We start from the raw sequence: 13,490 nt of genomic DNA on the forward strand, positions 1-13,490 counted from the left end.
ACCAATGCCATGGTGTCTGCTTTCATCTCCAGGGTCACACTGTTCACACTGTGCTCTGGGATGACAGCATCCAAGGCACACTCTCGGTCAACAAGCAATGACATGACTTCACTGAGGTGTAGGGTTGCGGGGAGCAGACTGCAACGTAGAATATCTTGATTTGTAAAAGTAGTTTTGTCTGTGGAGTCTAAGCCGTTTTTGCACAAAATGGGTTAGATTGGTCACATTACTGATCGTATATTTGACTGACTCTCAAATGGTTGGATATTTCTCAGGGATATATCACAATGCAGGTACCATATTCCTATATATTTGATTTTACAAAAGTATACATTTGCATTTACATTTGTTTGACCATGACCAAAATGTACAGTAAATACAATCATATGAGACTTGCTGTCAAATTTATTGATGTACACAACTATAGGTTATTTCAGTATGGCAAAACAGTAGCCATGCAATCTGCCTAACAAACATTTGGTCTGGTCTTGCACTACATGAATAAATAAACAGACTGAATGATTCAGAGCCCCTTTCAGACAAGGAAGGTGACAACAGTAGTGATATCAGCTCCTGGTACTGCTCTCCTCTTTCTTACCGGAAACAGCAGCAGTTATTAGTAACTTCTGCTAGTTCACTTTGATATAAATATTTACTCCTCTCTCCCATTACAATATCTCAGCATTGGCATGGCAGCGCACACCTGGATTGTCTTGTGTGAACAGGAAAGTCACTTTTGCTTTATCCATTGAAAATGTAAGTTTTTCATCTGTAACGATGTGAAAAATCTTGATGCCAATATAAACATCACACGGTGTTATGCTCCTGTTATCTGTCTGTTAGTTTATTATCGTTATCCTTGTAATTTATTATTTTTCATATTCATGTCTGGTGTTCTGTTTACATTCATTAGTCTTTGCACTCGTCTTCCCCTGTGATGTCTGAGTCTGAATGTTCTGATCCCAAGTCAGTCCCCTGTTTGCGTGCTCCACTATTCGGGTGGTTTCGGAATTTTCCAGTTTCCCACGATTCCTTCTGTCTCGCTTTCTGTTTTTCCTTCTTACTTTCTGCTTTCTCTCCATTTCATATTTGTAGATAGCACTAATATTCTAATCCCAACTAACATAGTATTTGTACAGTACTAATTATACTAACACACTAATATGTTAATCAAACTAACATTCACTAGTTTGAGTATTTGTAATTTAATCACGTAACTAACTTACTAATGCATCTCCAGTTTCAATTCTGTTCTGTAGCTCCGCCTCCCTATCAGTGATTACATGCTTAGTTTCAGCGATGTCTTCACACCTGTCTCTCTTTATCACTACATCTCCTGATTCTGTGCAATTCTCTACTCCCTAGTCCAGAGCCGTTTGTATTACATGTGTGTCTTTGTGAATCCAGTCCGTGTTTTTGTTTCCCCCTCATTATTTCATGTGTCTCACCTGACGTTCATTTGTTAGACTGCCCTCACTCCTATGCCCCGCCTAGTTTGTTTCATTCCCCTGTGTATTTATACCTGTCTTTTTTAGTTGCACCTTGCTAGTTCGTCATATCCTGCTTTTTCAAGTCCCAAGCCCTTTTATGCCCTAGCCCTAGCCCCAGCAGCAGCAGCAGCAGCAGCAGCAGCAGCAGCATTCTGTCTTGTTGATTTTTGTTTCCTGGATTCTCATTTATGACCCCTACCTGCTTCTCTGGACTCTTCTCTGGTTTTGTGGATCTCTGTACCTCTGCCTTATTTGGACTGACTTCCTGGTTTTTGAACTTTTTGATTATCCTCCTACCATTAAACCTGCCATTTTTATACACCCCTGTGTCTGCTTTTGGTTCCTCTGTCCCCCCTGCTGTGACACACAGATTTGATGAGACAAAATCAGTCAGTGAGCTCCAATCACTCTGGACTTACATTATAGTCTGACACCATAATCTTGGTTCAGATGGCAATTTTTTTTGATAAAAACCAACATTTGGCTGGAGGAAAGGAAAAGAGGTATAGAAAGCAAGACCTCAGAGAAAAATAGCAAACTTGTTATACAGCATATACGTACAAAGTTATTTCATTGTAAAACAGAATCACAATGTCTGATGCTTGGCTAGAAGTATTTGGATATAATTACATAATTATATAATTATATTTATTTTAAAGATCAAGACTTATGTTCCCTGAATGTTTATTTTGTTATTATTCTATTAGTTAAGTCTGATGTAATTAACAGGACATCTTCATTATTGTGTTATGTACAAGAAGGATCTGAGGGTGAAAGAGGATTTTCGGTCTCTTGAGTTTAGGACAAGATTCAAAGGCAGCTGGGTCAACGAGGGGGAGAGAGGCTCTTTTTACATGGTCACCAGTGTGCATCCTTTCTGACCGGTGGGAATGGTCTGCCAACAAACAGCTGGCCCCTGCCAGGTCACAGATTCTCACTCATTGAACACTAAGAAAGCTGGAACAGGTGAGCCACGCCAGTTGGTCTGAAATGGAAATATCCCATCAGCAAGGCACTGTGTCAGAATCAAAGTCTGTCAGAACCAAAGTGTCACTGTGTCAGAACCAAAGTGTGTCAGAAAGTCAGTCTTTCACCTCTAACAATTGAGGGAATCACCCAAAAATGGCAATTTTGAGGCTCTCTATATTGCATCTTATTTTACTGTGTATTATCCTACTAGAACACCCCATACTTTCTCAGTGCAATCTAAGTTACATAACAGTCTAAATAACTAGGGGCGACATTGGCTCAGATGGTAAGAGCAGTTGTCTGGTCTGGTTCGATCCCCCGCCCGGGCTGTGTCTAAGTGTCCCTGTGCACGACACCCAACCCCAAAATGCTCCTGAGGGGCGGGTTGGTTGGTTGCTTCCTTGCATGGCAGCCAATCACCGTTTGTGTGTGTGAATGGGTGAATGAGAAGCATCAATTGTACAGTGCTTTCGATAAAGGTGCTAGATAAATGCCAGCCATTTACCATTTAGTTACCTTCAACTGTTAATTACAGAACACAAAATCAGGTGCGCATTGTTTCACACATACACAGATACTTTCCCAGGTGTAGTTTGCTACTTTGTTCAATAAGCTCCAAACTCAAGCTTTTGTGAAATCACTGATTAACAGTGAAAACTCAAGGTTTTTAATCTGCAAATTATTTTCTTTTTCAGAACACCATTGAAAAAGAGGTGTTGAATCTCAATGGGACTTCCTGGTAAAATAAATAAATAGCAGTTCTGGGGTTACTCTTAAAATAGTGCATATTGAGACCCCATGTAGGGTGCTGCTTTTCTGAATTTCAGCATCAATGCTGGTCCCCTGCACTGATACCATGTTTTTCATTAAAACTGGGTTTCAAAGTTGGCGCACAGCTGCAGCTGCAGTCCTTTGTTAGAATCTGTTGGATTCTGATCACATTTCGTCATTTCCTGCAGAGCAGTATAAATTTTAACATTTGTATTTACAAGAGTTTCTGTTCTCTAGCACGGACACCATGTTTTTCATTAAACTTTCCTTTGTAAAACATATAGACCTTTCCCAGTCATGACAAGCCAAAACCACTTCACAGCCACAATGAAAATGTAGGCTTATAACCAGTTGCTGTAACTACATAGCTATAGGATTCTGAACCTATTTGCATTACTTTATACTTTGCCTCAAAAGTTATAAAAAACCTATATAATCACAAATGAAACATTTTCCTTTGAAGCACACTTGATTGTTCCTCTGTTTGAAACACACAAAATTGCCTTTTTTGTTTTTATATTATCATATTGAACTTTTACATGAATTCAAGGGTTTTTCAGAGTAATAAACTCTTTGTTGTTTCAAATGTCATGCATATATTTTAAAAAGCAAGCTGTTGCATTTCCTTAAGGTTATAATAGTTTTATGTATTTAGTAGTTTTAATTAGCTTGTAATAGTTTTAGTTTTTCCACCATATTTAGTTTTATATTCGTTTTAGTAATTTTGATGGTCAATAGGAAGAAGATGTCTAAATAAAAATGACCATAAATGAGGAATGTTTATTTTATGTTTAAGAGTGTACACCATGTTACTGAATTCCCTTGTGATAAACATGTTAAATCTAGTTTTCAGCTGTCCTTACCTTCACCTGACTGAATGAGGGACAACTGTCAACAGTCCAAATTTAAAAACATATATTTTTATGCACTGTTTATATGCACTGCTGGGAAAAGTGTAACACTCCCAGTTTACAACTTACACACTGAACATGCTAGAATGAAAAAAACCCAAATTGGATAGTTTTGGATAACGCAGCTGCTGAGTAAATATATGACAGCACACATATATTTAGTTTGCTTAAGCCTAGTTTCAGCCTGCAAGTTACACACATCAAGTTGATCTTTTAAATGAACCTTAATATGAGTGACACTAAACCCCGTAAATGGGTTATTTTTTCATTTTCCCATCTATTGTATTTCTTTTTTAGTTACCAGATTAGTCTTTGCTAAAATTTTGCTAAATATGATTTTGACATTTACAGGAACTAAAAATAACAATTAAAATTAATAAAAGGCTGCAGAAATTATTATTATTTTATTATTTTCTATCTATCTATTTTCAGGTATTGAATCTCAATGTTAATTCCTGGTAAAATAAATTATGAATAAAATAAATAAATTGCGGCTCTGGGGTTGTGACTAATAAGTAGTAATTAATAGTGCATGTTAAGACCCCATGTGGGGTGTGGTTTTCTGAATTTCAGCATCAATGCCTTCAACCAATTCAACAATTAAAATTCTGAAAATGCTGCGTAAATTATTCAGAAATTTGAAAAACAAAAAAGAAAATGTATCCACAAAATGCTGGTGGCTATCATCATTGTTTGGGAACAGAGCAATAGAGATTCAGATTATGAATGATTATTCACACCTTGTTTCAGTTGACAATAATAACCTTGGTCTGTATTGACAAGGGTATCAGTTGATTGGTTCAAGATTGTATTTGTTGTTTTTAATTAGTGGCAAATACATATCTGATTTAATTACGGTAGTGCTAGTGAATAATGTATAATTTACATTATATAATTAAAAAAAACACTGTGGTAAATGAGGCCGTCATGAGCCAAGTCTGAACCAGTAGATGGCCTCATTCATTCATTCATTCATTCATTCATTATCCTAACTCGATTATCCTGAACAGGGTCGCAGGGGTGCTGGACCGCAGGGGTGCTGGACCTGGAGCCTATCACAGCATACATTGGGCGAAAGGCAGGAATACACCCTGGACAGGTGGCCAGTCCATCGCAGGGCACACACACCATTCATTCACTCACACACTCATACCTTACGGGCAATTTAGACTCTCCAATCAGCCTAACCTGCATGTCTTTGGACTGTGGGAGGAAACCGGAGTACCCGGAGGAAACCCACGCAGACACGGGGAGAACATGCAAACTCCACACAGAGAGGCCCCGGCCGATGGGGATTCGAACCCAGGACCTCCTTGCTGTGAGGAGGCAGTGCTACCCACTGCACCATCCATGCCGCCAGATGGCCTCATAACCAAACTATATTTCCATTATGAAGCCACTTTAAAATCCTAAATCCTTCAATAATGGCTCTACAGCAATTGCTGCTTTTTAAATTTTGTGATGCACCTTGCACTTTTTTCCTACTGGCTCAAAGAGAGTCAAATAATTTTGGCTGTTTGCAAACTAAAAGCTTGCATACTGCTGTTTAAATAGTTAAACAGATGGGCAAATAAAAAAAAACAAAAAAACAAAAAAAACAGACATTGTTTACAGAGTTCTACCTTTTAAAATGACCTTCAGAAGGTGTGTGGATCACTGGGTTCAACCAGCAGAAGACAGAAGAGGATACGTGTGTTCAGTGGTTATTGTTCCAACCACCAGACTTCTCTGAAAATGTGTATTTCAAATGTACATGTAAATAACATGTGTAAATAAGTGAGCTTCAGAGTTGCTGTAAGGTGTATTTCTTCACTTTGAAAGAGGTAGGGTACTGACTCCTATAGGCTTCAAGTCTTTATACTAAGCTAACACGTAATGCTAACATGGAAACCGAGCCAGTGAATGCACAAAAATGAAATCAAACATCTTGTCTAAGTCTGGGTAAGTCAGAAAATAATTTATATTTCCCAAAATGTTGGTGTTTTCCTTCATGTTTGGAGACTGAGATGGCCATTGCAAAACATGATTGTTGTTCTTACTAAACCATTTATGTATGGATTTTGATGTGCTTCTCCTTGTATGCATTCCATTTTGCCTCAGAACATGTCAATGGTATGTATGGCCAAAACGTCTATGCTATGGTCATCTGACCATAGCACTCTTTTTCAGACATAATTGCAATGAGGTTTGGTAAACTCAAGATGCTTGGTTGTGTTTATTGTGCTCAGTAAGACAGGGGTGTCCAATCTTCTCCAGAAGGGGCTGGTATGTGTGCAGGTTGTTGTTTTAGCACAGGACTAAGACAGCTGATTCTACTCATCGAGGTCTTGATTAAAGACCACGATTAGTCCATTAGTATAATCAGGTGTGTTACTGCTGGGTTAAAACAAATACCTGCACCCACGCCGGCCCTTTTAGGATAAGATTGGACACCTCTGCAGTAAGAACTATCTTCATGCCACCCTTCCAAAGAGTTTGTTGGTATGGAGGTGCTATTTTATGTTTTATTTTAGACTTGTTGACACAACCAATCTCTGCAATTCTTAAACTGTTAAACAGTTAAATTCTTAAATTGTTACTTATGGCCTCCCTCATCATCTTACTGTCCATGAGGATAATATGCACTTGCTTCCTCTTCCTGGCAAGTTTGCAACCATTCCATAAGTTTTATGCATTTCTATTATTGCCCATGCAGTGCTCAATGGTATGTTTAACCATTTATGATATTGATCATTATCCATGATGTTTATTAAAATAATAAACATCTTTTTTCTCAATTTTTATTAAGGGTGCCAATAATACTGGAGCTCACTGTATATCTATATTACAAAAGATTAAGACATCAACAAAAATATATATATAAATATATATAATATATTGGAAAAGGTAATCATTTTAATACAGTAATATCTATACAGAAACATCCAGATAGACCTAATGCAATGCTATGAAACAAAAAATGACTACTACCTAATTGTATTTTATTTTAAGAATACCATTCCTACTTCTGATGTCATTATTCCTCTTAGAAGATTCAGCTTGTACCTTTGCTGACAACATATGAATCAAATGAATTACACACTGCATTTGGCACCAGAAAACACAATTACTTTCATCATCATTAATATTTCAAACATGGTCAGCTTGTTTGATGCTGTCATATATTAAGTGAGAGTATTAGAAAACATCTTGTAATTTAAATTATCCATTGTAGAATCTATTTGACACAATTGCTTCAATTCAGGAAATCTACTCTGTTTGTTTGTTTGCTTTCCTGCAGAAAGTGATCCTCAAATAATTAAAAGCAGCTGTTCCTTTAACCAGGAGTTAAAACAGATTTTGGCCCAACAGAACAGTCAAAAAGGACCAGTCATATTCACACTTAAAAATCTTTTGCAGCTAATTAATTGGATAGCAATATTGCAATAATATTGTGATAATTTTGTAAGTGAATATGACTGGCCAATTTGACGGGTCTGTCGGACCAAAACCTTCCTTCACTTTTTTTTTGGGGGGGGGCAAACAATGATAATATGCAATTATTTACATACAGAATTTCTCAGCAATGTGTTCGTAAATCATATTTTGTGCTGCATGCTATATGGTCTTGACAATATATTTTTATTTGAATGTATTGCTGTATATTCTATTCTATAAAGGCAAATACAGGAATGTGTAAATAACTGTCGGTTGAGTTATTTCTCTCTTCTCCGGATATCTTCAGCACTTTTGTCTTACAGACCCAGTGGGATCCTTTGGTTATACCCGTCCATAGCTACCCTTAAAAAGATACACAGAAAAAGGAGACAAGGTGAAGCAGTATGTTGGGGGGAGGGCATATTACATAGTTTACATTATATTACATTACACAGGCATTTGGCAGATACTCTTATCCAGAGTGACATAGAACAAAGTGCATAATCATAACCAGGGACAAGTGCACTGAAAGAACCTAGAGAGAGGTACAGTTCCAAGTGCTAGGAATGACAGAGATAAGAACTTGGACCTTGTAAATTAATCTGATGGAACAAACAAACAAAAGTAGCAATAAAATCATCTTAGCAACATTTAGCAAACAGTTTAACCATTCACTTGAACAACAGTCCTTAGCCCAGTGGGTCTTAACCTGGGTTTGATCGAACCCCAGGGGTTCATTGAGACAGTCTCAGGGGTTTGGCAGAGGTCATAAAATATATACCTATGTTTTGAAGAAATCATATTTTATTTTTCCAATTACGAAGGGTTCGGTGAATGCACTGATGAAGCTTGCAGGGTTCAGTACCTCCAATAAGGTTAAGAACCACTGCTTTAGCCACTGTGACTCACAAATTTGTACCATCTGAGTTGGTATATTGATAGTATATAATAGTCAAAATATATCATATTATATTATATTATATTATATTATATTATATTATATTATATTATAGTATATCCTTTAATTTGCTTGATTAAGCATTATAAATAACTGGTACACAAAACTTTCTGCTTGGACCCATCAGTAGCAACTGGAATAGGCCAAAATTCCACATTGGTCCTACATATATTGTAGTAGTTTCCAACACGTTAAAAATCATCACTGAATCTTACACATTTAGTGGTGGGAGTGTGATGGGTCCGGGTGCATGCTGCACTGTCGAATGATAGGCTCCTGCTGGCCCAGGAGAGACTGTTGACATCATGGGAGGCCACCCTTGATAGCCAATGGGAGGGAGCTGTGGCCCAGCAGAACCATAGTGGTGGTGATGATGGACAGAACTCGCTCTGGGCTTGCCTGAATACAGAGTCATGGGTGCTCCCGAGTAATTTCCCTGGTTGACGACATTTATCATAAAAATATTACTAATAATAATGATTATCATAACCTAGTATGAATAATAACAACTATCTTACCCAAATGCTAATGGTAACCTAACCTAATGCATGAGTCTAATATTGATGGTTTTTTAAGTAAGATTTAAAAGAGACTTCACTGACCTGGCCTTGAGCAGTAGCGGGATGGAGAGTGGAGTTAGGCTGACTAGCGCCCCCTGGAGGTGAAAGTGCCATGGGGGGAATGGCCTTCAGCATCATATTGTGCATAATGATCTGATGCATTTGAGCATTCTGCATGAGCATCAGCTCAACCATGTCTAGGCCAGAAACAGAACACATTCACCGATTCTGCTTCACCATGTACGAGTCATGTATGAGTCAGGAACACAACACTCAAAACAAAACATATTTACGAGTGCAACACACGTCCTCAGACACAAAACAATCCTGTTCTTATCAATATCAAGTCTTCCAGCGGCTGCATATGTCATCTGCTAATGCTACTGAAAAATGTATGTTTGCAGCTCATGTTACCCTCTTTAATGCTCCCTGATTTGGCTGGTTGCAAAGGCTGTGGAGGTGGGATCTGTGCTATGAGTGGCTGCTGTTGAGGGAGCTGTTGGATTATTGTTGCTGGCTGTTGCGGCATCTAAAATGGCAGAGCACAGGAAGATTAGTTGTTTTGACTTTTAAAATAAAATACTGTATTGTTTTTTTTCTTTGATAAAACTTTCTAAGGAGTCAAAAAATCTCTAAACATGATAGTAAATGGACGGCATTTATATAGCGCTTTTATACAAAGTGCAGTACAATTCATGCCTCTCATTCACCCATTTGCCACACACACACACCAATGACAGCTGGTCGCTATGCAACGCACCAACCAGCTCAATAGGCTCATTAGGGAGCAATTTGGGGTTAGGTGGGGACACGTCGCCCACAGATACACAAATTGCTTCTACCAGCAAAGTCTACATTGTGAACTATGGCCTTGGAGAACAGGAGAGACGGGGGCAGTATCTGGGTGAAGACAGAGAGGGGAGCCTCACCGTGTGCTGAATGATGCGAGGGGGTGCGGGTGCGGGCGCTGGCAGTGGGGGTAGGGGTGCGGGTAGTGTGGTGGGCAGAGGGGCAGGCTGGTAGATGTGAATGGGCTGTGGAACAGGCCGGGTGTCCTGTCGATTCCGCCTGTGGGTCCCGCCCCAAGTGTGCGGCCGCCCGCTGTCCTCCAGTAACTGCTGGTCCTGAAAGAAAGGCTGACATGATACTTGCGCACTCGCACACTAATGCAGGGCAGGAACGTGAACAGTACATGCTAAGGCAGGGGTTTCCAAACTGTGGGTCGGGACCCCATGTCGGGTCGCTCGATTTCAGGATGGGGTCACCTGATAATTTTAATGTCATTTTTTGTCTCTTTAAAATATGTGAATCTAGGCCATTATATGTTTAACATTACAACAACCCAACTATAATAAAGCAATAAGGCAGGATATAAAATACCTGGTTTTGGTATTTTTCCAGTATAGTCATGGCTAAAGGGTGGTATTAGGCACTAAATGTGTGTGTGTGGGGGGGGGGGGGGGGTTGGGGTGGTGGAAGTTTGTGAACAGTCATTTGAGATCACATCAGGAAAATGTTTGAGAACCCCTGTGCTCTGGGTTTACCTAAAAAAAAGGCAAGAGTTTAGATCATAAGCAGTTTCAAAACTAGTTATGATTGCACATTACGAAACCTGATAATAAAATTTTTGCTTTGCCTCCCACTGATACATTTGTTCCTCATTCACTGCAAACAACACAGGAGCAGCATAAGAGCACAATGCATAAGGTGTCTATGCTCTTTTTCTATTCTTTCTATTGTTTTCCAGAAAACTTCCAAATGCAAATGAATAGAAAGCAAGCAATCTGACACTGTTTTAAAATTGCAACACAGACAGCAACAATCAGATGAACCCAATAAAAATGTAATTAATTTCAAATGAATTCAAAGTTAATGAAGTTTGACTGAAACTAAGTGGTCCAAACACAGAAAAAACTTAAATCACACCAAGGACTCACTTAAAGCAAGCTTGATATTAATGTACACTTATTGTAAGTTCAGCTCGTGATAAGCAGGCTGTATATAAACAGATCATTGTTTGAACTGTCAGGTGACAAGTGGTATGATTCAGGCAGGAGCCATATTTAAATTTTTAACTCGAAAAGTGGAAACCATCTTGTTTAGTAAACCTACCCACAAAAGTCTCTTGTCACAGGCTTGTGTGCCAGGCTCAAAGATAACACAATGAAAAACAGCACATGTTGAATATCAACTCACATAATATATATGTAATATATGTGAATATCTAATATAAACCTCAGCATTAAGAAATTATGTCTTGATACCCTCAGTCTTTGAAGCAGGTCCCGTTTTCTTCTCAGTGCACTGTGCAATGCGTCTTCAAGACCATCAACACTCCCTGGGCACAAAAAGTAGGGATAAATATTATAAAACTGTATACATTTTTAGTTTTGTTTTTAATTCAATAAAATAGAAATAAAAAGCTAAATAAAAAAGATCACGCTGACCTTCATCAGCAATCTTGATTAAAAAACACACACTTGTTTTTCCCCATGTTTTTGTTTTCTCCCAGTTTATAATTCCCAACTGAGTTTGTATGCCTTTATCATTACATGTCGTTTGGCTTTATCACGACAGCAACATCCTCCATCAATTCAAGAGACCGAAGGATAGCGTGTGCATCTTAGCAAACGGCTACATCTTTATACTCTGCAGCTTTATACTCTAATTATACGGGCCCTCAATATGAAAGATGTAAGGAAAGTGAATTTCTTTCATGCATTCGCACGTAAAGTAATATGAAGCAATGTTGAAATTGAATCTGGTAATGCATATCAGATTACATCTAACGCATGAAGTTCAAGGCTCTAACAGATCTTTACTTGTGGAGAGTGCTGTTCCTGCTCTGTCATCAAGATTCTCCCTCTCGTTCTCCAGTCTCTGTGGAGGACGCACATTGAGAGTTGAACATGTCACAGCACACAATCCAGGGTATTGTACTGTAGCTCTACGAGAACAAGCAAAACTGGGAAGTGTTCATTTCCCTGTGCAACCATAGCAATGGCTCATTTTTTAAGAAGAACCATTGGACTGACGCTTAGCTCCAACAAACTGAAACTATTGCGCTCCAGATAACAGTTATTGGTTAAAATTAGTAATATATATATTAATCACTGACTGATACACCAGCAAACTAACCAATGAAAATGAAGTACAGATCAAAATTTGTGCTGGAAAGCCAAAATTTGGTGTCTCACACAATTCTCACCATTCCCATCCAGATTGTGGGTGGGCTGTTTGAATGAAGGGTCAGAACCACTCACTTAAACAGTTTAGTGTATTTTAGCACATCGAAGATAACATAGAACACTCACCTTTTCCAGCAGCCTCAGTTTCAGTCTGGTCATCTGATCCAGCACAGGGTCTGCCATGGGAAGTGTCCGAAACAAGGGATCTTTTTAACATGAGCCCTGAGGCCAAGCAGTTAAGTGGTTGGATTTATCCTAAAACAGTAAAGACATGCATCCACAAAGTCATCTCATAATTATAAAAACGGATAGCAAGAGCGTAGGATGAATTAATTGCCTCAACGGCCATACAACCATGGTCCTCTGGAATCTCTGGCCTTCTGTGTCAGGTTCTTTGTGTTTCCCTTTTCGTCTCCATGTCAAACAATAGTTACCTGTCCGGTTGCTACACAAGCCTGTTTCACTCAGCCCATCCCTACTCTACAAACTGGTTGCTACCCCTGTTCAGGCCACCCAAACAACCCATATCTAGGCAAGTGGAAACATGCCAAACTGACTTAATGACTGTCAAATACTACATTTCAATGCATTCTACATGAGCATTTACATTTGTTTTGCTTCATTTTTTTAAATAAAAATGACAAAATATATTTTTGCTCTCTAATTCCCCAGCTATTTTGGTTAATAAGCAACAAGTAAAATGTAGTAGCAATATGTTGGAGAAACTTTTCTATACAGAAAATAATGTAATTTAGAAAATGCCGGTTAAAATGTTTTTGTGCTTGGTTTACTCAACACAGCTGCTATAAAAAAAACATTTAAACAAGCTATTTAAAGTTGTTTCTTATCACTGGTTCATATATTTTATGAAACTTCAGTAGCTGTAGAAGCTAAATATCATAATATCTCAAAATAGACCAATCCAGCCTAAATCACCCCTTTTACCTGTGGCGCCTCCCCTTAAACGTAATAACTGGTTGCACCACCTTTAGCAGCAATAACTGAAACAAAATGAGCCCTATAATATATTGATGTCAGTCTTTGACAACACTGTGGAGGAATTTTAGCTGACAAATCAGTAGGTTTTCAAACCTACTAGTTTGTTAGTAGGTTTTCAAAAGTGGTTTCCAACCTACCTTCTTGTTTCCATAGAATCTCTTGGGGGTTCAATTCAGGACAAAGACTAGGCCAAGCATTTCAAATTTTTTATTTTGTTTCTTTTCAGC

General features: G+C 38.4%; 1 protein-coding gene across 2 annotated transcripts; it reads right to left on the minus strand.

Moving 5' to 3' along the window:
• Positions 1 to 7,201: 7,201 nt before the first annotated feature.
• On the minus strand, positions 7,202 to 12,447 carry zgc:112416 (uncharacterized protein LOC550509 homolog). Of its 2 annotated transcripts, none has more exons than XM_061233630.1 (8): positions 12,391 to 12,447; positions 11,899 to 11,956; positions 11,341 to 11,414; positions 10,006 to 10,200; positions 9,491 to 9,605; positions 9,119 to 9,273; positions 8,732 to 8,952; positions 7,202 to 7,916 (listed from the first exon to the last, which is right to left on the minus strand). In XM_061233630.1, the coding sequence occupies exons 1-8, from the start codon at positions 12,445 to 12,447 to the stop codon at positions 7,901 to 7,903; spliced, it is 891 nt and encodes a 296-aa protein (XP_061089614.1). In that variant the 3' UTR covers positions 7,202 to 7,900. The 2 variants fall into 2 exon arrangements, with proteins under 2 accessions (XP_061089614.1, XP_061089613.1); XM_061233629.1 differs by having other exon boundaries at positions 7,202 to 7,921.
• Positions 12,448 to 13,490: the final 1,043 nt, after the last annotated feature.

The sequence above is a fragment of the Conger conger genome, chromosome 3 (assembly GCF_963514075.1).
Source record: "Conger conger chromosome 3, fConCon1.1, whole genome shotgun sequence".
NCBI lineage: Eukaryota > Metazoa > Chordata > Actinopteri > Anguilliformes > Congridae > Conger > Conger conger.

Coding starts and splice junctions, on each gene's coding strand:
- zgc:112416 (XM_061233629.1), bottom strand. CDS start 12,447: ATGGCAGACCCTGTGCTGGATCAGATGACCAGACTGAAACTGAGGCTG. Junction 9,606..10,005: donor CTCGCATCATTCAGCACACG/GTGAGGCTCCCC, acceptor CTGCCATTTTAG/ATGCCGCAACAGCCAGCAAC. Junction 8,953..9,118: donor CCGCTACTGCTCAAGGCCAG/GTCAGTGAAGTC, acceptor GTCGTCAACCAG/GGAAATTACTCGGGAGCACC.